Source organism: Haliotis rubra, unplaced genomic scaffold (assembly GCF_003918875.1).
Source record: "Haliotis rubra isolate DU_JTF1 unplaced genomic scaffold, ASM391887v1 Scf2, whole genome shotgun sequence".
In the NCBI taxonomy this organism is placed as follows: Eukaryota; Metazoa; Mollusca; class Gastropoda; order Lepetellida; family Haliotidae; genus Haliotis; species Haliotis rubra.
The window spans coordinates 4,056,122-4,081,755 of NW_025766002.1; the positions used below are offsets into that span (position 1 = coordinate 4,056,122).

The 25,634-nt window shown below is 40.2% G+C and overlaps 2 protein-coding genes and 2 long non-coding RNA genes across 7 annotated transcripts; 1 reads left to right on the forward strand and 3 right to left on the reverse strand.

Annotated features, from left to right (window-relative positions):
* LOC124275373 lies at nt 1-18,950 on the reverse strand. The gene is made up of 3 exons (XR_006898257.1): nt 18,940-18,950; nt 5,067-5,069; nt 1-79 (listed from the first exon to the last, which is right to left on the reverse strand). It is a non-coding gene; the product is annotated as an uncharacterized LOC124275373 (long non-coding RNA).
* On the reverse strand, nt 5,185-6,569 carry LOC124275372. The gene is made up of 2 exons (XR_006898256.1): nt 6,350-6,569; nt 5,185-5,664 (listed from the first exon to the last, which is right to left on the reverse strand). It is a non-coding gene; the product is annotated as an uncharacterized LOC124275372 (long non-coding RNA).
* On the reverse strand, nt 6,677-13,033 carry LOC124275370 (recQ-mediated genome instability protein 2-like). Of its 4 annotated transcripts, none has more exons than XR_006898255.1 (5): nt 12,923-12,995; nt 11,851-12,032; nt 11,016-11,118; nt 8,139-8,333; nt 6,677-8,057 (listed from the first exon to the last, which is right to left on the reverse strand). XR_006898255.1 is itself a non-coding variant. In XM_046710896.1 (4 exons), the coding sequence occupies exons 2-4, from the start codon at nt 12,019-12,021 to the stop codon at nt 8,191-8,193; spliced, it is 417 nt and encodes a 138-aa protein (XP_046566852.1). In that variant the 5' UTR covers nt 12,022-12,032; nt 12,851-13,033; the 3' UTR covers nt 8,070-8,190. The 4 variants fall into 4 exon arrangements, 1 of the variants encoding a protein (XP_046566852.1); XR_006898254.1 differs by having other exon boundaries at nt 12,862-12,985; XR_006898253.1 differs by having other exon boundaries at nt 12,851-12,952.
* Nucleotides 13,200-25,529, forward strand: LOC124275369 (RING finger and CHY zinc finger domain-containing protein 1-like). Its single transcript, XM_046710895.1, has 9 exons — nt 13,200-13,306; nt 14,629-14,748; nt 15,701-15,819; nt 17,768-17,846; nt 18,310-18,413; nt 19,358-19,387; nt 20,049-20,193; nt 23,348-23,458; nt 23,789-25,529. Exons 1-8 carry the CDS (start codon nt 13,217-13,219, stop codon nt 23,420-23,422), a joined length of 762 nt encoding a protein of 253 aa, XP_046566851.1. The 5' UTR covers nt 13,200-13,216; the 3' UTR covers nt 23,423-23,458; nt 23,789-25,529.
* The last annotated feature ends 105 nt before the right edge of the window (nt 25,530-25,634 follow it).

Consider the following 25,634-nt stretch of genomic DNA (forward strand, 5'->3'; position numbering starts at 1 on the left):
ACAGAGCGATGGTAGCGCTACGGCTGTTGTAAGTCTACGTTACAGTATGGGCGCTACGATCATCTTAGCGCTACGATCGCTTTGTGGAACGGTTCCCAGGTCAATTCACGGGAGGTGAGTATAGGGTGAGGCGTCATGAACGAAAGACACCGCGAAAGAGGGGTCGCCACGATTTATCACAACTTAGATAGGTTGGATGGCATGAAAAACTGAATGAGTTTTCATTCAAATGGTGATGTTTTATAATCTGGACATTATTTAAGGACTGGTCACTTATAATTTGTGACCTCTCTGTTTGCGTGAGTGACGATTTACACAGTATTCCGACATCCACATTTCGAGTCAACACTGAGGCAACAACACATCGTACCAGGTAATTATACGTCCGCTTCCAGAATCATTCCTTGGAGGAATTGGTCTGAAATACCAGGATTAGTGTGTTCGAAATACTCTCAACGGATGGCAAACAAGAAAGGAGGTAGACGTGGTTAACGTTAAAACAGTATTTCTGTTACATTCCAGCGTGTCAGCTTTATGGAATGAAAGCCCTTAAAAATGCAGATATGGTGCTGACAAATGTTTGAACTCTCAACCAACAGCTTGAGTTGTTTTAACGCTTTCCTCAACAAGTATACATGATGCAAGTCTCAGATATACTACAAACAAAAGTATGGGAACACATTAAAATTTGATAGTCATATATAAACTTAAACGTGGTGAGGTCATTTATACTCTAACGTAAATGCAACTTTTTGTGTGCAACGCATATTGAATCAGATGCTTCACTGCAAGTTCTAACATGTCGTTCAAAGTGCCCATTAAGCACACAAAAAGTTGCATTTACGTATAAATGGCCTCAACACGTTTAAGTAACAGTAACCACGAATGTAACAGAAATACTTTTTGTTTGTAGTATATTTACCACTTTAGTGAAACTCAAGCACAGACATTGAGTTGGACACACCTACTTACATGACCGCGGAGAATAGGACCAGGTACCCCCCTCCATCATGATCATAGGTTTCTGGTGTTCTGTGTGGGATACACATCTCCACACAGACAGCAGCGCCTAACGACTGGGGCACTCTGCCTAATGAAAGGGGCAGTCGACCTTTCGGCAACGTAAACATTAACTTTGTAAGATTTAATGCGGTGCTTGCTGATTGAGTATGGTTTCATACTTTCAGCTTTAACAATATTCGAACAATATCACATAAATGGGCTTCATACTTTCTTGGGTCTCGAAACCGCTATTCCCCTAGACAAGCCACCGCTTTAAGTAGGTTATCCCACTGCCGCGAATCCTCGATTATCTCCGTTCCAAAAGTGGAGATTTATCGGGACGTATACCCTGGAGATTATCGAGGATGAATGCCACGCTTCTCCCTGAAACTAATTGTTCAAAACAGAAAGGGAATATTTTTATTATTTTATTTATGTATTTTAATCCTCCAGCACCAAACTTTCTTGCAAGATTTACCTGTGAAGATCCTGGTTAGAATTGATCTTCAGTAACCCATGCTTATCGTAGGAGGCAACTAACGGGATTGGGTGGTCAGGCTCGATGACTGTTGACACATGTCATCGGTTCCCAATTGCGCAGATCGATGTTCATGATGCTGATCACTGGATTGTCTGGTCCAGACTCGATTATTTACAGACCGTCGTCATATAGCTGGAATATTGCTGAGTGCGGCGTAAAACTAAACTCACTCACTTCTTGCAAGATTCACCCTACAATGTTAAGATAACCTGCAAATCACAGGATAAAATGTTTGTGAGCTTGTATATCTATATCATAAACAAACACACCACTAACAACAAATACATTTAAAAAGTCACATATTGAGCATTGTCGCGATAAAATATCAACATGTTGGATGGCCAATATTCAACAATTGTTGTTCCAAACACATCATGTTGAAGCTTAACCCGGCACCCCTCTATCCAATAATGTCCAAGGTAAATACATATCCCAGATACATCCTACTCGTTCCAGTAATCTCGCGTCTCTTATGTTAATAAGGAGTATTGACTCTGACAGAGGATACGCCAGGCACACACAGAACCAGGCTGTGTCTACTGGAACTTGGTAATACTGTTACTGACACCAGCTGCTGCGAGGCATTAAGGAATCCTATGCCAAAGTCAATACCGCAGCTTCAAACCATCATGGACCAGACGTTCAGTTGCACTTAGGCCTGAAAGCATAAGGGTCAAGATGTGAGCTTTAGCACGTGTGTACTATGGCTTATTTCACTTAGGTATTCTTACAGTGTGATCTTGCCGGACCTGGGAGATAAAGGAGTTGAACTGATCAAATTTACCATTAATTTGTGTGGAAGTGAAGTGATGGGTGCATGTTTATTCCGTCAGCAATATACCATCTACATCAGTAAACCGGTGTGCTTGCCAGCCACAGGTCACAAATCAGATGAGTTGGTCTCAGGGCAGCTCAACTCCTGATAGTTTCATGGGCATGGGTACTGACCCACACTTAAGCATATGCAGCAAATGATTCCAAGAACTGAACACATCACCTGGGATTCCCAGTTATGGAACTCTCTGCCATCTGAATTACGAAACTCCAAATCCAAAGACCCTTTCAAGTCTCCTTAAAACCCAACTCTTCCGCTCATCATTCCACTAGACTTTCAGGATTTTGATTATATCCTAAGCAGCAAAAGAAACGTCAGTTTGGAATTTTCCTTCGCAGAAACGGATAACTGTAAACTCATTTAATGTTTTGATTGTATATTTTTGACATCCCCAACTTGACCTGAGCAAAGACATTCCTTCCCAAACTAAGAATTGAAGCCAGGAAATGGTCTCAAAAACGCAACCTGACCTCGGAGATGGTACGGTGTTCTCCATGGTTTTCATGCAATTCATGTTACACGTGCTCTTCACAAGGACCAGCCCTATAAAATGCACCCCCAAACCTGGTTGAAACATTCACATTACAACGTCAGCAGGATGCCGCGACTCACGACAGCTCAGAGGAACCAGGCGCTAGGAAGACTTGAAGCTGGCCACACTGCACAAGCCGTTGCCAATCACTTCCAGGTCAACGTTTCAGACCATCTACAGGCTGCAGCAACGTTTCCGGGCCACCAACCCCACAAATGATCACCCCCGTACTGGCAGACCAAGGATGACCACAAGACAAGACCGCCATGTTGTGAGACAGCATGTACAGAATCCCTTCATGCAGGCATCCGAAACAGCACTCCAGACAGTGGGAACACACGGAACAAGTCCAGTCAGTACTGATACAGTATGCCGACGTCTTAACAGCGGGAGCGTCCATTGCCGTAGACCTTACCGTGGACCTATCATCACCCCTCGTCGTCAGCGTGAACGTCTACAGTTTGCCCTACACTACCAAAACTGGCGATACAGGCAATGGAGAACTGTTCTGTTCACAGATAAGAGTCAGTACTGCGTACCAACTGCAGTTGACAGAACAAGAATATGGCAACGACGTGGCCAACGTTACTCAGACCAATGTGTTATGGAAAGAGACTCATGGGGAGGTGCAAGCATCATGGTATGGGGTGGAATAGGCCTGTAACCAGAGAGTGGATCCTTTGGTGTTCCAGAACCTTAGTCCAGGGAGAGGAGGCGGCATCACAGCAGTGCGCTACATCGACCAAGCATTCAGACCCCACGTCATACCACATTTTGCACGTCACTGGAACATTTTCCAGCATGATAACGCCCGGGCCCTACAGCAGAATGGTGTCAACATTATGCAGTGGCCAGCCCTTAGTCCTGATTTAACCCCAACTGAACATCTTGGGGATGAAATTCAGGGGAGACTGAATAATGTCATACCAAGACCGAAGACAGCCGATTTATGGCGCCAGGCCTTCCTCAGAGTGTGGTTCCAGGTGCCAATGGCCTTCATCAATCGATTGGTGCACTCTATGCATAGACGCTGTGCTGCAGTTATTGCCGTTCGTGGTGGTCACACTAGATACTGAAGTCAAAGAGTCTGAATGGACTGCAAACGTTCACGTAATGTCTTGAAATTGTGATGAGTTATGCATTTATGTGTCAACATATTGTACACATAAAATGTTTTTGATCCGCTTATTATGTCCATTTCTGTAATGATTTTATTACAGTGCCTATCTAATTTTGAATTCGTACTGACGTTTCTTTTGCTGCTGAGTATATTTGGATGGATTTGGTTTTGACTTTGTCACAGTGCCAGTGAGCACCTTATGACGTATACTAGGCCCTTTAGAAATCAATTATCAGTATTATATCCTTTGTGTGATAGACAACTGTGTTCACCCAGCAGTGAATGGGTACCAAGTAGGGACTGTTAACCTTCCTATGTCTAATGAACAATTTGGATTGTACATACCCCATGGAGCTAAGAAAGAAATCAAGCATGATTTAGTACTTGGATTTGGGGCATTATGTATATATGCATAATATGTATTATTATTTACAGATACAGATGAGATGGGGTAGCCCGGTGGTTAAAAGCGTTCGATGACCCAGGTTCGATTTCCCACATGGGTACAATGTGTTAAACCCATTTCTGGTGTCCCCAACCATGATATTGCTGGAATATTGCTAAAAGTGGCGTAAAACTAAACTCACTCACTATTTACAGATAAAAATAATATATGCAGCAAAGAGGGTTCGGGTGATCCTGACAAATTGAGGCTGGTTAGGCTTGTCTTCAGATCTGGGCACCAGCCCACTCTACACACAGCCCAGACATTGAATGGGACTTTTCCCAGGACGTGCTGCCTTGTTGAACTCACCACAGAGAATGAGGAGACTGCACAACACTGCTGCCTACTGGATTACCCAGAGTGTCATCAGGTCTGTGATCCTGGCAGCAAATATGGGTACTGGTCCTAAGGCACCCAGAACAATGGGAAATCAGACAACTTGGTACTTTGGATACAAGCATGACATTTTGCAGGATTTTACATAACGCATGATTACTGCGTATTTGACGCAACAATTTTGTAAAAGATTTGACTTTGACAGAGCTATTAAATTGTTCCAAAGAACTCAGAGGAGACAGTAACCCTTGCTACTGGCTCGGGTGACACTGCTACAAAAAGACGTACATCAGACTGTATTACCTCGAGAGAAGCATATAACCTATATTACTAACTAGTTATATAAATGACAATACAACATAAAACAATGAAATATTTGCCAAACTCTTGCTTTTTGATTTATAAACACAACTAAATATTAAATCTTCATGACTCCCAAATATTGAAAATGACTCCCAAAAGTAGACATTGAGTCACCATGACTCCCATTTTTCAAAGTCTGTGTAAAACTCTGATTTTGTAAGCAAGGTCACCATTTTGCCCTTAATTTCCAGGATCTTGTCACAGTACTGTCAAAAGGGACAGAGAATTCAATGATGTTAATCATTTCACTTGGTTTGTTGGCCTGGAAACATAAAAGGAGCCACTGTAATTGAGCCTATACAAGAGAGACAACTGCAGGGTTTTTTAACGACAGTGTGTACATATTCTGAGTCATACCATCCACTGATGAGGTGCTGGACAGTTATCATAGTCACTGCAAAATCTACATTCAATATTTGCATTTTGATGCAAAATCACGTATTTGACGGTTTTGAGTGGTAAGAGACATTGCCATAGCACAGTCTATCACCTCAAACATCCATATATGCTTGTAACACTGCCATACATCGCTGGTCAATACATCATGGAATAACACTGTTATTCAATGCTGGTCAATACATCAGGTGTTGGCAGAGTCTATTACCTCAAACATCCATATGTGCTTGTAACACTGCCATACATCGCTGGTCAATACATCATGGAATAACACTGTTATTCAATGCTGGTCAATACATCAGGTGTTGGCAGAGTCTATCACCTCAAACATCCATATGTGCTTGTAACACTGCCATACATCGCTGGTCAATACATCATGGAATAACACTGTTATTCAATGCTGGTCAATACATCAGGTGTTGGCAGAGTCTATCACCTCAAACATCCATATATGCTTGTAACACTGCCATACATGGCTGGTCAATACATCATGGAATAACACTGTTATTCAATGCTGGTCAATACATCAGGTGTTGGCAGAGTCTATCCACCTCAAACATCCATATGTGCTTGTAACACTGCCATACATCGCTGGTCAATACATCATGGAATAACACTGTTATTCAATGCTGGTCAATACATCAGGTGTTGGCAGAGTCTATCACCTCAAACATCCATATGTGCTTGTAACACTGCCATACATCGCTGGTCAATACATCATGGAATAACACTGTTATTCAATGCTGGTCAATACATCAGGTGTTGGCAGAGTCTATCACCTCAAACATCCATATATGCTTGTAACACTGCCATACATCGCTGGTCAATACATCATGGAATAACACTGTTATTCAATGCTGGTCAATACATCAGGTGTTGGCAGAGTCTATCACCTCAAACATCCATATGTGCTTGTAACACTGCCATACATCGCTGGTCAATACATCATGGAATAACACTGTTATTCAATGCTGGTCAATACATCAGGTGTTGGCAGAGTCTATCTCCTCAAACATCCATATATGCTTGTAACACTGCCATACATCGCTGGTCAATACATCATGGAATAACAGTTATTCAATGCTGGTCAATACATCAGGTGTTGGCAGAGTCTATCACCTCCAACATCCATATATGCTTGTAACACTGCCATACATCGCTGGTCAATACATCATGGAATAACACTGTTATTCAATGCTGGTCAATACATCAGGTGTTGGCAGAGTCTATCACCTCAAACATCCATATGTGCTTGTAACACTGCCATACATCGCTGGTCAATACATCATGGAATAACACTGTTATTCAATGCTGGTCAATACATCAGGTGTTGGCAGAGTCTATCACCTCAAACATCCATATGTGCTTGTAACACTGTCATACAATACTGGTCAATACATCATGGAATAACACTGTTATTCAATGCTGGTCAATACATCAGGTGTTGGCAGAGTCTATCACCTCCAACATCCACATGTGCTTGTAACACTGTCATACAATACTGGTCAATACATCATGGAATAACACTGTTATTCAATGCTGGTCAATACATCAGGTGTTGGCATAGTCTATCACCTCCAACATCCACATGTGCTTGTAACACTGTCATACATCACCGGTCAATACATCAGGTATCACCACAGTCTATCACCTCCAACATCCACATGTGTTTGTAACACTGTCATACATCACCAATCAATACATTAGATGTTGGCATAGTCTATCACCTCCAACATCCACATGTGCTTGTAACACTGTCGTACATCCCCGGTCAATACATCAAGTCTAAGCACAGTCTATCACCTTCAACATTCACATGTGCTTGTAACACTGTCATACATCACCAATCAATACATTAGATGTTGGCATAGTCTATCACCTCCAACATCCACATGTGCTTGTAACACTGTCGTACATCCCCGGTCAATACATCAAGTGTAAGCACAGTCTATCACCTCCAACATCCACATGTGTTTGTAACACTGTCATACATCACCAATCAATACATTAGATGTTGGCATAGTCTATCACCTCCAACATCCACATGTGCTTGTAACACTGTCATACATCACCGGTCAATACATCAGGTATCACCACAGTCTATCACCTCCAACATCCACATGTGTTTGTAACACTGTCATACATCACCAATCAATACATTAGATGTTGGCATAGTCTATCACCTCCAACATCCACATGTGCTTGTAACACTGTCGTACATCCCCGGTCAATACATCAAGTCTAAGCACAGTCTATCACCTCCAACATCCACATGTGTTTGTAACACTGTCATACATCACCAATCAATACATTAGATGTTGGCATAGTCTATCACCTCCAACATCCACATGTGCTTGTAACACTGTCGTACATCCCCGGTCAATACATCAAGTCTAAGCACAGTCTATCACCTTCAACATTCACATGTGCTTGTAACACTGTCATACATCACCGGTCAATACATTAGATGTTGGCATAGTCTATCACCTCCAACCCAACATCCACATGTGCTTGTAACACTGTCGTACATCCCCGGTCAATACATCAAGTCTAAGCACAGTCTATCACCTCCAACATCCACATGTGCTTGTAACACTGTCATACATCGCTGGTCAATACATCAGGTGTCAGCACAGTCTATCACCTCCAACATCCACATGCTTTCTGCTATCATACATCCACTGAGGTCTTGTATCTTTATACCACGAATAGTAGGCTCTGGGCCACCAGCTGTCATCACTCCTATCACCATCGCATATTGACCTGAAAGCACAGACAAATGACTTTAGATCACAATATGTAGCGACGTACATCCACGTCAGGGGTGGAAATAACTTTAAAATTGCTAGTGTACTCCGGTACAGTGGCATATGTAAAATCACTTGCCCTGATAATTTTTCCACTATACCGGCCGTTTTCTTGTTCATTTTTTAAATAAACAACATAAGTAACATTGGAACATCAACTGGACACTGGTACAGTGTGATATACAAATTTGCTTGCCCGACAGAAAAAAACACTGGACTCAGGCGTCGGGCAATGGGTTATTTCCACCCCTGCACATACTTGCAAGTTCAGTTTGTAACATCTCTATTCTATTGTGAACAATACAGGACCCATTTAATACCATAGAGTTCTTAGAGCTTGACGATAACATTAAACGATACCAATCCAAAATGTCATCAGGGTTCGAAATACCCCATATATTAGTGTGCCATGACACGGAAAATATTGAAATAGCACGGTTAAAAAATGTTCTCGGTGCCCTTTTGACACGCCTATGTTTTTAGAGACATAACTCACATTTAGTCATTTAATCCCCAAAACAACTATTTTTGTCCAAATTGAATAATACCATACAAATTTGAATGCTCATAAACCCATTTCTTTATTTCACAATAAATTTCAAATGATCATCATCGTTGTCATTTATTCTAAAAACATGTGGGCACACTTGATTTCTGAAAGGCACACCTAAAATATTTGTCTGGTGCCCTAAGGCACACTTAGAAACAAAGTATTTCTATCCCTGGTCATGAACAGTAGTACATGATAGAAATTCTATGTCAGAGATTGGGGTTGTGGAGTGATAACAGCACTTTCAATGCAAAGCTTGGTGGCAAATATGGCCAGGGTTTCTTATCACCATTGCATGAGTGTGTGAGTGAGTTTAGTTTAACGCTGCACTCAGCAATATTCCAGCTATATGGCGGTGGTCTGTAAATAATAGAGTCTGGACCAGACAATCCAGTGATCAACAGCATGAGCATCGATCTGCGTAATTAGGAACCGATAACATGTGTAAACCAAGTCAGCGAGCCTGACCACCCGGTCCCGTTAGTCACCTCTTACGACAAGCATAGTCGACTTTTGTGGCAAGTATGGGTTGCTGAAGACCTATTCTACCCCAGATCTTCACGGGTCACCATTGCATGAAGATACAGAAGACTTTGACTTTGTCTACAAAGTCCCACTTGTTTCAATCCTTTGACTTGAAGTAAGGCTGTTACGGGTGACTAACTTCAGGTTAAATGGTTGTGGGATACCGTCCACAAATATCAACATTTACATCTGCGAGTACTCCAAGTTTAAATAGTGATGCCTAAATTTCTCAGGACAAGAGGTGAGGTGAGGTGAAATGGGGTTTAACATCGTCCTTAAGAATATTTTGCTGCTCATATGTGGTGTGTTTGACTGCTTGCACTAACCCAGACTTAAGCTGGTTTTATAGTGCTAGCCCACTGAGATACCATGCGCAGTGAAGCATGAATACCCCACTCAGACACATTTACCGACCCGAGCTGATCAGTCCTTATTGTACCCATTAATGCCGAGAGGCAGGCAGGGACCAAAAAGTACCATATTTTAACGTCTTTTGGTATGACGCAGCCGGTGATCGAACCCACAACCTTCCGTTCACCTCTCGAGACAAGAAGTTCATGCCAGTTAATAGATAATGCTGGAGTACTCATGTTGGTTTTTAGGGCTGACTATTGAGAGAGAAACAACTATTGCAATAGCGATAGTCTATTGCGACCAACTATTGCATTACTATTGCAATAGATTTCTCCCTCATTGAATTGTGTCATTTGAAGTCAATTCCCAAATGAATGTATGGTTTATATGAAATAAAAACAAGCTGAAGTTGTTTCGGTCCCTCTTAATAACTGACAAGAAAGTTTGATACCCAGATCAAGTAAAGTGTTAAAACATTAACTCAACAAAGCTGCAAGTCTGCACGCAAACAAAAAAGAAATTAAAAAAACACACATGAATATTAAATAACATTAAAGTCAATTACTAAACTATTGGTAGTTACACATACAACCGACGCATCGAAAGTTTTTCTTTTCTGCCATCGATTAATTGCTATTGGAAACTCAACAATTGCAATCCATCGATAGCTCGATGCATCGTTACAGACCCATTGGTTGTGAGTATATGTGACTATACACTACACTGGGTTGTAGAGCACACAAAGCAACAATTTCCCTTCAACAGAACCAAATTATTCTTCCAACAATCACTAAATCCTGCATCGATCTGGCATAGTGAAATACAAATATTCTAGGAAAATTATTGAAAATATTTCATCAACATTATAGTATTTGGTTTGACAGTTAGATACAAAACTTAAAACAACACCTCTGTAGTGAGTAATATCCCAGCAATATCACTGCAGGGGACCCCAGAAATGTTTTTTACTAATTGAAATGTTACTGTCACAAAAATCTGGATTTTTTCATTCATTCTCTGTCAGCAGGGGAGCTAAATTTTATTCCACTCTTAGCAATATTCCTGCAAAATAACAGCTACAAATATTTCAATCATCAAACCAAGGCCTTCACAGCTGTAACCACTAGCAGACCACCACCCCTCTCCTTTAACAGGAATAAAGAACAGCGTTACAGGGCTAGTTTTTGGCAGCTGATATGATGGGCTCACCTGGTTTCACTCGGGGACAGGCTGGAGGGACCTTGTCACACCCTACTATCCGAGCAGTCCCAGTCCCATCATCAAGCACAATCTCGTCTCCCTTGTCAGTCTTCTGGAAAAGGTTTTAGCAAATTCATTTTGTTCATAAGTAAAATAAATTCAATAAAAATTTGGGTACTTTTACAGAGAAAACAACATAATTCATCAAGACTATCATTTGAAAGTTATATCCAGAAAAATGGGGCAAAATGATATTTGTTAATTGAGTGATTTTAACAATGTATTTCTTGTAGTTATGTCTAATTATTATTGTTGTGTGACATATCAGTCAAGAGTTTTGAATATCTCTCCTAATGGGTTTGATACATCAGACATGACTAATTTGTCAAGACATTTCCATTCAAGTAAATTGACACCAACACTGAGACAATCAGTATTGATGACAGAGAACTATCTTGGATTTGGGGTAATTAATTAAACAAATTAATGTTATTTAGTTCATAATTTGGACTTTTTTATTCTGGTATTCCATACTTAGTGATAATAAAATGCTTGAATTCCACATGCTTCATGCAAACCATTTACGAATCACATAGGACTGAAGCTATTTCCCCTTTATGTGATTTCTGATGAGCACACTAAAAGTCATCTTTTCACTGACATCGTATCAGTTACAGTTACTGACAAGTTGACAACTGCAGAAGATTTTGGGTGGAATATGTTAAGTTTGAAAGGAATGGATTCAGATAATATCTATTCTGATCTCTTACACTGACATTGGCTATAGGACTGAGGCAGAATGTATGAGGTGAGGTAATCCTTGAATACAGGTCATAGTATTTACCTGCACCACTAAACCTTGCACCCACACACAGCCAAATATCTTCTTCCTGCCAAGCACTTTCATTTCCCAGTTGACAGACTTGACATTAGGATTGATGACATCAGAGGACTTCTCACAGTGCTGCAGGTCGGACACAAACAGTTTTGTAGAGGGCAGGTCAAGAATATTCATGTTGATATTGGCTGAAAAGTTGATGAAAATAAGGCATAAATTTGGAAAAATGTTCTGGTTAGAATTAATCCCTTGCAAAATATACTGGTTGTAAGAGGGGACTAAAGTGACCAGCTTGTCAGATCTGGAGACTGATTGTATGTTGTGCATGTTATGATACTGGGATTTTATCCCATTGGTGTTGATCATTGCTCACAATACAGACCACTGAACTGTCTGGTTCAGAGTCAATTATTCACAGGTAGACATCATATAGATATTCCTGAAAGCAGCAATGAACAACTAAGGGATCGTTCATAATTTATGGCTAGGGGCCAGGGGGTGATGATGATTTAGGGGGCACCCATTTTGTTCTGAGGATGGGGGTGTTGTCATCAATTTTGTACACATGCACTGGGGGAGCAATTTTTGTACATAAAAATATTTTTAAATTATGCTTTTAACTTATGTGAAGGGAAAGAGGGGTGGGGTCATTGATTTTGTACATGACATGCAGGGGGGTCACTTACTTTGTATACATACATTTTTAGAGGGGGTCATTCACATTGTACATGCTTCTCCATAAAAATCATCATCACCCCCCGTAGCCATAAATTATGAACGGGGGAGTACTGCACTTTACCGGGCGCACTTTTTCAGATTAATTAACGCTGCTGGGTTTCCCTAACCCTAACCCTAAGGATCGTAAAGGGTGCCGAACCCTGAGGATCGTAAAGGGTGCCTAACCCTAACCCTAAGGATCGTAAAGAGTGCCATACCCTAACCCTAAGGATCGTAGATCATTTTTGAGAGGTCAGTTGAACTGAAAAGTAAGTATGCGTGGACTTACTCTCGACTTACATTAAATCTTCGCGGCAGCGGGAGAACTTTTCACTGGGATCCTGTCTACACGACCTGTTACCTTGTCCTCGCCTACCCGGGTTCTATGCAGCGGTTATATGCTATATCATCGCAGCGCCGGAGCGTGGAGGGATTGTGGCGCTTGCGCGTACCATTAGCGAAACTAGTTTAACCTTCGGAGCTATATCGCTTATCTCAACACGTAAAATATTAACGCTTTACACTATGTAAACTATCAGAAGGAGCAATATATTTAAGATGTATATCCATATACTTTCAAACAATATATGTGCCCAATTTATTATGTTAGTTTTGTTGGACTATTTTCTCATGTTTACACTTTTCTCATTGTTGTATGAGGTATCTGATTTCCAAAATGTCTGGCGACGGTCAACATCATGCGGACTATCAGTGTAAACACTACAAGAGAAACTGCAAATACATTGTAAGATATTTGAAACCACTTTACGAAACGTCTAAGAACGCTGTAGCGCAGTAATATGGCAAAGTACACCTATAGGGGTACATTTCTTGGAAAGGTTGTTACTTCCACATGTTCTGTTTTCAATCAACACAGAACCCAAATTCATGATCATGATGATAGCAGAAGAGAGACCCGTAGATCACCTTAAGTCGTGGGAAAATCAAATGAAAATCAATATAAAAGCCCGATTCATCTGTGTTTACAGTTTTACACAGAGCTTCTAGATTTCATAGTTCCTAAATACATCCGAATATTAGTTGGTGTAATGCGCGACACAGACATTGTAAACTTTCATATGCTGGCTTATTTTATCTTCAATAAGACTAGAATCTCCGATCTGAACTTTCCAAAAGTTATTATATTAACAAAGGTCAAAAAGCATAAACACTAAAAGATCATGGTTAATTTATTTCAACTTAGATCTACATTTGAAAAAGGGATATTTACAACAGATGCACGTTTGCCATTAAGGGAAAGAGTTACTTCCGTTCCCCCAACTCTAAACCTAACCCTAACCCTAACTTAAATTTTGGACTTTTAGTCATTTTGTGAGTTCTCTAGTAATTGTTGTCTTAAGTGTTGTTAATAATTTTAGTATATTTATAAATATTATTTGGGATGGGGGAACGGGAGGAACTCTTACCCTTTCTTATATACTGTATTCTTTATGCATGTGTTAGTGTTGGAGTTGAGCCCAATAACACAAGTATGGCAAAGTCTGCCACATGCATGTTGTGTTAGACCAGTGGCAGCTAGTACTGAGCAGGAATGTCAGCTTGGTCAAGATGAAATCGGAGAAGGTGGTTAGACATTAGTTTGGGTAGTTTATTTTTCAGATTTTAATATGACCCTCTTTCTGAATTAATTAAGTCTGCCATAATATACAGTAACAAACTCAAAGGGACCTACATGCTGAAATATACAGCAAGTGGCCAGGATCAAGAAAACAGTTTGTTATATAAAATACATGGTATAAGTGTGTCCATAATGTAAGAAACTACAGTGAATAAACAAACTAAAGGTCAACAGTGCATGTCTGTGAACATAGTGAAATTGAAACAGGTCCTTTCTACAGAGGTATTATTTGAGTACTGAGATGCAGAAGTGTCTGTAATTCCCTTTTTCATGCATCATGTGACTAACTGTACATGAATCATGTCAAGTCACTATTGAAAATGATGATATGTCTATTATTTCTGATTTCAGGCACTTTGTTGTAACTAGGTGTGCATGATGAATGTAAAGTTAGTATTGAAATGGTGAAGTTTTGTTTCTGACTTCAGGCTCCATGTTGTGACCAAGTGTACATGTGCCGAGTTTGCCATGATGACAAGGAGACTCATGAAATGGACCGAAAGCAGGTGAAGGAAGTCCTGTGTCTAAAATGTCAGACAAAACAAAAGGTTGGTAGCTTGAATGGATGTGATCAACTAACTGTCTGCATAGCCATGATAACAATGTCTGACCAGAGTGTTTGTGATTTTTTGCAAATTCACTGCACTGTGGGCATTCCAAATATGAATTGGTCCCCAGAATCACAAACTGGGTGTAAGGAGCCACTTAAATGATCAGGTGGTCACAAACATACTGTTGTGTTCAGGAGCGGTGGGGTAGCCTAGTGGTTAAAGCATTCGCTCATCATGCCAAAGACCTGGGTTCAATTCCCCACATTGGTACATTGTGTGAAGCCCATTTCTGGTGTTCCTTGCCGTGATATTGCTGGAATATTGCTAAACATGTAACAGCGGCGTAAAACCGTTCTCACTCACTCACTCATATTGTAAACAATTTAGAGAACACTGTCTCTCTTATTTGGCCCAATTGGGACTGCCTAATCTGTCAGAAACAAACTGTGTGTGGTGTTGATGAAGTGAACCAGTTTTGATTATTTCAACAGGACAGTCTGGATTCAAAATGTTGATGGCACTAAATTGTCATATTGAATGAATTTATCTGACAACATACAATATGTTGAGTTGTGTAGTCATTATGGTTATTGGGATTTTAAACCTCAGGGGGCAGTGGGGTAGCCTAGTGGTTAAAGCGTTGGCTCGTCATGCCGAAGGCCCGGGTTCGATTCCCCACATGGGCACAATGTGTTAAGCCCATTTCTGGTGTCCCCCACCGTGATATTGCTGGAATATTGCTAAAAGCGGCGTAAAACTAAACTCAGTCAGTCAGTTAAACCTCAGACTTTGCCACAATAGTCTCTCTAGAAAGCTAACAGAGAATACAAAACACAATCATTCAAACCTTTATGTCTTTTTATGGTCACAGGAATGAAAAACAGTGTCTGCAAGTTTTGTTTGTTATGACTATGAGGGAGTAATTTTTTTTGTATTTCTATGTTCAAAGTTTCAACAGACATGTGAGAAGTGTGGCGGCATGTTTGGCAAGTACTGCTGCAATATCTGCCATCTTCTTGATAATGAGGACAAGCAACAGTTCCACTGTGACAAATGTGGTATATGCAGGTGAGTGAACAGTAATGGATGTGGTATATGCAGGTGAGTGAACTGTGACAAATGTGGTATATGCAGGTGAGTGAACATTGATGGATGTAGTATATGCAGGTGAGTGAACAGTAATGGATGTGGTATATTCAAGTGAGTGAACATTGAAGGATGTGTTATATGCAGGTGAGTGAACTGTGACAAATATGGTATATGCAGGTGAGTGAACTGTGACAAATGTGGTATATGCAGGTGAGTGAACATTGATGGATGAGGTATATGCAGGTAAGTGAACAGTAATGAATGTGGTATATTCAAGTGAGTGAACTGTGACAAATGTGGTATATGCAGGTGAGTGAACATTGATGGATGTGGTATATGTGGGTGAGTGAACAGTGACAAATGTGGTATATTCAAGTGAGTGAACTGACAAATGTGGTATATGCATGTGAGTGAACATTGATGGATGTGGTATATGCAGGTGAGTGAACAGTAATGGATGTGGTATTTGCAGGTGAATGAACTGTGACAAATGTGGTATATTCAAGTGAGTGAACTGTGACAAATCTGGTATATGCATGTGAGTAAACAGTGATCGATGTGGTAAATGCAAGTGACTGAACTGTGACAAGTGTGGTTTATGCAGGTGAGGCACGGTGACAAGTGTGGTATATGCAGGGGAGTGAACTGTGACAAATGTGGTATATGCAGGTGAGTAAACAGTGATGGATGTGGTATATGCAGTCGAGTGAACTGTGACAAGTGTGGTATATGCAGGTGAGTGAACTGTGACAAATGTGATTTGTGAGCTCGATACACAGGAGCACACGCCATGTTGATGTCAGTGATGTTCCAAATGATTTATGTCATGTTGTAACATCATATGGAATGATGTGGCAACAAAACATCTGAAACAAATATCCTTTATTTAGAATTAATTTTTTTCAGGTCATGTAGAGAATATTTACACAGAATTACAGGTTAATTTGTGTAGAAAGATCTTCCCCAATCCATGTTACATACTAATTCAATACACTTGTGCCAGGTAATGTTGAATTCATCGTAGCCTATAGGTTAGCATTCTCTTCCCACAGAGGTTACTTGTCATATCTTCCTACGAACCTCTGTTCTAATACGGCCCTTTCATGGCGAGTGTTCAGGATTCGTGATTGGTTGCAATCAGATTTAGTTGTGCAATCAGCTACGTTGTTTCAAAAGTGATCATTCGAAAGGGCTCGGTTATTTCCGTATGCTTCGGGAAAACTAGAACCTCTTCCCCTGCGCAATGCGCAATCGTTTCTTCTAGACAGAACTCAGTCATGTAACAGCGGATCAATGGTGTCTGCATCGCCCTCGTTGACAACGGACAAACTAGCAATTAAATGTCTTGTGTGTCACATCAACTCAAGTCTCCGACAGAGAAGAGGGATATTTATGGCCCCATATTTGCTTGCATTAGTCAAATTGGATTTAAGTCGATGTAACACGTGTTCTGATTGGATAGAAAGAAGGGAGATAATTCGTTTTGCGATTTTTTGCCGCTAGGGGATTTTACGAGAATCAGGAAATATGTCCGTATTAAAACAGTGGTTCGTAGGAAGATATGACAAGTAACCTCTGTGGGAAGAGAATGTTAGGTTAGCTATAATCTGGATACAAGTTGACGGTAGCATGGTGCTGGTGTTGTTTTACTTTGGAGTGAGTGAGTGAGTTTAGTTTACGCAGCACTCCGCATTGTTCCAGATCTTCACAATTGGGATACATTGACATGTGTCAACCAAGTCAGCAAGCCTGACCACCTGATGCTGTAAGTCACTTCTTACGACAAGTATGGGTTACTGAAGATCAATTCTAACCCGGATCTTCACGGGTACTGTATTTTGGAAGGCAGTTGATGGTTACTGTGGGACATGACCACATTATGAACCGTAGTGACTCGCTTACTATAACATCTTATTTCAATTTACAGAGTTGGTGGACAAGAGAACTTCTTTCACTGTGAAAAATGTGACATATGTCTTGCCAACAATCTCAAAGACAATCACAAGGTATGTCATATCTCACGCTGTAGTTGTTCTACTCGAAGGGAGTGTTCTCACCTGATCATGTTTCATGGATGTGTCCATTTGGAATGGGTTGTGTTTCCGTGAAGTGTTATGAGGCCAAGGGACTTGAAAGATACATATTCTAGTTTTCGTTCACATAGCATCGAGAGCAGATAGCAGAAATGCAATATGTGAAATAGAATAAATCTTTGAATTATTTGATATATTAGAAATTCATGCCTTATTTTTCATTTCTGCTGGAGCTCATATAAGATCTTGCAGTTTTTGCTCAGGTGGATTATAAATGGTGTATGCATATTTGGTTTGCATAATCAAGTTATTGATTGAATTAATTCATATGAATTAAACAGTATCTGGTGTGACAACCCTCTAGACTTAGACATGATTATGACAAGGAGATTCTGACAGTAACTTGACAGTATCCTCAAGTCTCTGTATGTTGTAGTGTGTGGAGAAAGTGTCCCACGACTCCTGTCCCATCTGCCTGGACTTCCTGCATACATCCAGGCGAGACCTCAGCATCCCACCATGTGGCCATCTCCTTCACAGGTACGTAACACTCAAGTCATCATGTGATCCTTGGTGCCATGTAATGATGTCATGGGTGATCATGTCGTTTTGGTGCCCTACATTTAGCATGGGTGTTTGGGTCATAGTTTGAGTCCAGTGGTTGCCATAGCTTATCTAACCGTCCTTCGTGCTCTATACATGACATGAGTCATCTAGCCATCCTTAAAGATCCATGCTCAACATGAGTCATTTAGTCATCCTTAGTGCTCTATGCATGAGGTGGATCATCTCAAAATCCTTAGTGCTCTAAACATGGTCATCAAGCGCGCTGTACACCATTCTCTTCCCACAGAGGTTACTTGTCATATCTTCCTACGAACCTCTGTTCTAATACGGCCCTGTCATGGTGCGAGTGTTCAGGATTCGTGATTGGTTGCTATCAGATTTAGTTGTGCAATCAGCGACGTTGTTTCAAATGTGATAATTCGCAAGGCCTCGGTAATGTCATGTTATGGCGGATCAGGGCGTCTCCATCGCCTTCGTTGACACATGCTAGCCATTAAACTAAGTCGATGTAACTCGGTTCTGATTGGATAGAAAGAAGAGAGATCATTCGTGTTGCGATCTTTTGCCGCTAGGTGATTTTACGAGAACCGCGGGAAATATGGCCGTATTAGAACAGAGGTTCGTAGGAAGATATGGCAAGTAACCTCTGTGGGAAGAGAATGGCTGTACACATGACTTTGGTAATTTAGCTGTCGTGTGTGCTGTATGTATGACCGGGGTCATCAAGCAATGAATGTTTTATGTTTGACATAGGACATTTGAACACCCTGTACAGCTACAAAATGTGCCTTATAGTTGACACTGGTCATCTTGTCATCCTTTGTGGCCAGTCCTTGACATGAGGCATCTTGTCTTCCTTCCTACACTGAGTTTGACATGTCAACTGATTTTCTGTTTACTTTCTTTTCTCTTTACAGAGACTGCTTTAATAATCTACTACAATCAGGGTATGTATCTTTGTTTTCCTTCAGTTTAACAACCAAATTCTTTTTCTTCAGACACTGTACTCATATTAATATAAATTAAACATATATATGAATAATATTTTTTCATTTATTCTATCTCCCATATAACATTTCTGCATATTGGAAACAAATTTTGAACATGTTTCCCTCATGTTATTGGCCTCACCCCAAAACAGCCCATTCAGTATGAACCTTCCTTAAGCATACAGCAGGCTCTGAGTGAACCCTGTCCCTTTCCCCATCCACTTGTTCTCGTCTTAGGGAAAATTGCCTCAAAATCTGAGGTGAGATTGATTGGATTATATTGAGCTATGTGAGATAGAATAAGTCTTCAAATCCAGTGGATCGATGCCCCCATTGGGCTGCCTCTAATCAACTATTCTTATCCTAACTTGGTTACTAAAAAGAGCTGAGGACAGGAAATGGAATATCTCTAGACATCAACAACTGCTGACTGAGCAGAATGGCCACATAGATTCTTGAAATCAAAGGAAGAGAAGAGTTTTGAGTTGAAAGTGGATAGGTAGAGGAGAGGCAGGAGGGAAAGGGTATGGTAATGAATACTTGAATGGCGTAATTAATTGTATACCGCTTTTGAATTTTGTGCTGTGTTCTCCAAGCATTGTGTTTGTTTGTTGTGTAGAAACTATGCCTGCCCTGTGTGTAACCAGTCACTTGTGAAGATGGATGAAGTGTGGGAGAACGTGGATGAAGAGATCGCCAACACACAGATGCCTGATGAATACAAAGACATGGATGTTGACATTCTTTGTAGAGACTGTCATAAGGTAGATACATGTACACAAGGTGGACACACCTTGACAATGACACTGAAGAGTCCGTCACATGGCAGAGGCTTTTCGAGAATGTCATACACCTTGACACTGAAGGGTGTGTCACATGGTAGAGGCGTTTATAGAATGTCATACACCTTGACACTGAAGGGTCTGTCACATGGTCATACAACCTGTAGGGATAGTCATAAGGTAAAACAAGGGACTGTTGTAAACCAGGTAGACATAATATGGACAAACATACACCTTGACAGTATAGGGTCTGTCACAAGGTAGAGACATGTAGGGACTGTTGTAAGGTACATATAACATGGACAGACATACACCTTGACAGTATAGGGTCTGTCACAAGGTAGAGACATTTAGGGACTGTTGTAAGGTACAGATAACATGGACAAACATACACCTCGAGAGCATAGGGTCTGTCACAAGGTAGAGACATTTAGGGACTGTTGTAAGGTACAGATAACATGGACAAACATACACCTTGACAGTATAGGGTCTGTCACAAGGTAGAGACATTTAGGGACTGTTGTAAGGTACATATAACATGGACAAACATACACCTTGGCAGTATAGGGTCTGTCACAAGGTAGAGACATGTAGGGACTGTTGTAAGGTACAGATAACATGGACAAACATACACCTTGAGAGTATAGGGTCTGTCACAAGGTAGAGACATTTAGGGACTGTTGTAAGGTACATATAACATGGACAAACATACACCTTGACAGTATAGGGTCTGTCACAGGGTAGAGACATTTAGGGACTGTTGTAAGGTAGATATAACATGGACAAACATACACCTTGAGAGTATAGGGTCTGTCACAAGGTAGAGACATTTAGGGACTGTTGTAAGGTAGATATTACATGGACACAATATTCATACACCTTGACAGTATAGGGTCTGTCACAAGGTAGAGACATGTAGGGACTGTTGTAAGGTACATATAATATGGACAAACATACACCTTGAGAGAATAGGGTCTGTCACAAGGTAGAGACATGTAGGGACTGTTGTAAGGTACATATAACATGGACAAACATACACCTTGACAGTATAGGGTCTGTCACAAGGTAGAGACATTTAGGGACTGTTGTAAGGTAGATATAACATGGACAAACATACACCTTGACAGTATAGGGTCTGTCACAAGGTAGAGACATTAAGGGACTGTTGTAAGGTAGATATAACATGAACAAACATACACCTTGACAGTATAGGGTCTGTCACAAGGTAGAGACATTAAGGGACTGTTGTAAGGTAGATATAACATGAACAAACATACACCTTGACAGTATAGGGTCTGTCACAAGGTAGGGACTGTTGTAAAGTAGATATAACATGGACAAACATACACCTTGAGAGTATAGGGTCTGTCACAAGGTAGAGACATTTAGGGACTGTTGTAAGGTAGATATAACATGGACACAATATACATACACCTTGACAGTATAGGGTCTGTCACAAGGTAGAGACATGTAGGGACTGTTGTAAGGTACAGATAACATGGACAAACATACACCTTGAGAGTATAGGGTCTGTCACAAGGTAGAGACATTTAGGGACTGTTGTAAGGTAGATATAACATGGACAAACATACACCTTGACAGTATAGGGTCTGTCACAAGGTAGAGACATGTAGGGACTATTGTAAGATACATATAACATGGACAAACATACACCTTGACAGTATAGGGTCTGTAACAAGGTAGAGACATTTAGGGACTGTTGTAAGGTACCAATAACATGGACAAACATACACCTTGACAGTATAGGGTCTGTCACAAGGTAGAGACATGTAGGGACTGTTGTAAGGTACATATAACATGGACAAACATACACCTTGAGAGTATAGGGTCTGTCACAAGGTAGAGACATTTAGGGACTGTTGTAAGGTACATATAACATGGACAAACATACACCTTGAGAGTATAGGGTCTGTCACAAGGTAGAGACAAACATTTAGGTCTGTCACTGTTGTAAGGTAGATATAACATGGACAAACATACACCTTGACAGTATAGGGTCTGTCACAAGGTAGAGACATTTAGGGACTGTTGTAAAGGTACATATAACATGGACAAACATACACCTTGACAGTATGTTGTAAGGTACATAGGGACTGTTGTAAGGTAGATATAACATGGACAAACATACACCTTGAGAGTATAGGGTCTGTCACAAGGTAGAGACATTTAGGGACTGTTGTAAGGTAGATATAACATGGACAAACATACACCTTGACAGTATAGGGTCTGTCACAAGGTAGAGACATTTAGGGACTGTTGTAAGGTAGATATAACATGGACACAATATACACCTTGACAGTATAGGGTCTGTCACAAGGTAGAGACATAGGGACTGTTGTAAGGTAGATATAACATGGACACAATATACACCTTGGCAGTATAGGGTCTGTCACAAGGTAGAGACATTAAGGGACTGTTGTAAGGTACATATAACATGGACAAACATACACCTTGACAGTATAGGGTCTGTCACAAGGTAGATACATTTAGGGACTGTTGTAAGGTAGATATAACATGGACACAGTATACATGCACCTTGAAAGTGTAGGGTCTGTCACAAGATGAATCAGTTAGGATTTGGGAATTATCTGCACTCATTCCATTTGAAACAAAGTTATGCAGTAATTTCAATTGCTTTAGCATATTTAGAGAAGGATCATGAAATTAGAATGATAGGATGGTATGTGTCTGAGACACATTGCATCATTTCAAGCTTTGCTACCACGTCAAGCAGACACTCAGTGATATCACAGTGAATACAGTGCACACCGCAGATAAACCCCACTCACTCACTCACTCACTCTGACACTTAGTGATATCACAGTGAATACAGTGCACACCGAGGATAAACCCCACTCTCACACACTCACTCACTCACTCTGACACTTAGTGGTATCACAGTGAATACAGTGCACACCGAGGATTAAACCTCACTCACTCACTCATTCACTCAATGGAGTCTCATTCCTCCTGATCATTAATGAGTTGTCTCCCTTTGAATGAAATCCAAGTAAAACTAATCCTGTTTGAGCTGTCCGAAAACTTCCCTGAGTTTATTTTTTCAGTATTTTTCTTTATCTCCATGTCAAGTAACTTTCGTGTAATTTGTTTCCAGGATAGCAATATCAAATGGCATGTTCTGGGTCTCAAGTGCAGTCATTGCGGGTCGTACAACACATGTCGCAAATAGGAATATTTGACAACATTGACCACATTGTGCATGAAGGTATGTGTATTTTAGCGTCACAGACTGTCATGGCCTTTAAGCCTTGAAGGGTTCCACACAGAAAAATTAACATTATAATACTTAAAAGAAGATAACAAACACACAATTCGTCTATATTACCATAGTTAAACTGACTGTCCATATAATAATTGTACCTCCGGTGTTCTTTAACTTCTTACAAATAGAATATATCCTTTTCAATCATGGTAACACTAATGTGCAAATTTATATTTCTTATCACATCAGAAAGTGAAAAATTGCAATTTTTACAAAGCGGTTTACACATTAATTTCTACATGTTTTTATTGCGCTTTTTCTATTGTATTTCAGATGTCGAAGTCCAGAATGCATCATGAAATATATCTACCTGTGGCCTTGAACAAGATCATGTCTCAGTGATCAGATAGTTTATGTATGTGCAGTTAACATAGCAATAGACAGTCCATACCTCTGGTACTGATATAATGGAGACTAACATAATATATATTTTTTTGTTCTCCTGTTAGTCATTCAAAAACATCTTAAAAATGAGCATCTAACCTCGTATGTTGAACTTTTGTTGAAAGATAAAGATTTGCAGTTTTTTTGTAATACAGTTCAGGGATTAAGGTTTGAAAAGCATTTGAAAGAAAACTAATTAAAAATATCACAGAAATGTCTTACAAATGCAAAAGCTATTCAATAGTCTTTATGCTGATTTAATTGATGCTCTGCCAAAATATATTTTGTGTCCTGTTAATTAAGATTGTGCACATTACCCCACATTACGAATGCGTGCTTGTTAAAATGCATGTAGAGCTTATGTAATACGTAATAGTTCAGGGATTAAGAATTTTGTAAATATTTGGCAGTTTTAAAGTTGAATGTTGTAATCAAATATAGGGAAAAGATAAAGAAATGTCATGCGATCTCCAAGTACCATAGCTGTGATACTGCTGGAATATTGCTAAAAGCGGCGTAAAACCATACTCGACTCACTCACTCCAAACACTGGTGGATGACGTTTAAGGCACTTAGAGACTGACACACATCTTGACAGTATAGGGTTTGCCCTGGTCATAATGCATAACCTTTGCATGCTCTGTTTTGGATGTGCTGTGTTGATTGTGTAATATGTCTCTGTGCAGTGATGTTCTGGCTGTGTCATTCCAACATTTGGACTGATCTCAACAGAAAGGTTATTCGCATGGCTTTCAATAATGAATCAGGCCACTGAAATGTTGTCTTGCTGTCAGTGTTGGTTTCAGTACATATCTCTTCTTATCCTAATACATGAAGTCAATGGGCATGGCTTTGGAAGCTTATGATGCTTATGATGATGATGATGATATGTATCTCTATGGCATTTCTATTGCTGGCATAATCAAGGATAATAGAAACTCATTTTCACTCCTTTTGTTCCAGTTTTGTACAACAATATACATTTTTATTACTCGCCCATGGACAGTGTAATATTTGTACAGCAATATACCACTAGATATATGATGTCATAATGGTTTACAGTTATGACTTCATAATGCTAATTCCTCTGTCACAATGGTATTAGACCGTGCTAAGAGTCATCACACTGTAGGCAGTTTCTATCAATTTATGTTACCAATTAATAAATAGATTTCTAAACTCGCTTCTGTGAAATACCATTTTTATTAAACTTGTGAAAGATTTCGTATTAAACTCGCTTTCACTTGTTTGATACCAAATCATTAACTCATTTAATAAAAATGGTATTACACGGAAGGTCGTTTAGTATCATCTATGAGCGCCAAGTTATACATGGGTATATTCCCAAGGAATTAATTAAGTAGGAGAAACAAAGGCATTTATGAAGGTGCATATGATTAATATATGCTTTGGGGCTGTTATGATTAACTCGGTGATGTGATTCAAGCTGCATCATGATTTCAGTTCATTATTTGCCACCACTAGAATTGAATATTCATGAAGGAGTGTTTTTACTTGAATTTATTGTAAAGCTTGTCTATCAAACCTAGGCAGGATAACAGTCAACACTCATAGATTTGATTTGACAGTAATGTGGTGAATGGTCATTGTCATGACATCAACACTGTCATTTATGGGGGCGGTGGGGTAGCCTAGTGGTTAAAGCGTTGGCTCGTCACGCCGAAGACCCGGGTTCGATTCCCCACATGGGCACAATGTGTTAAGCCCATTTCTG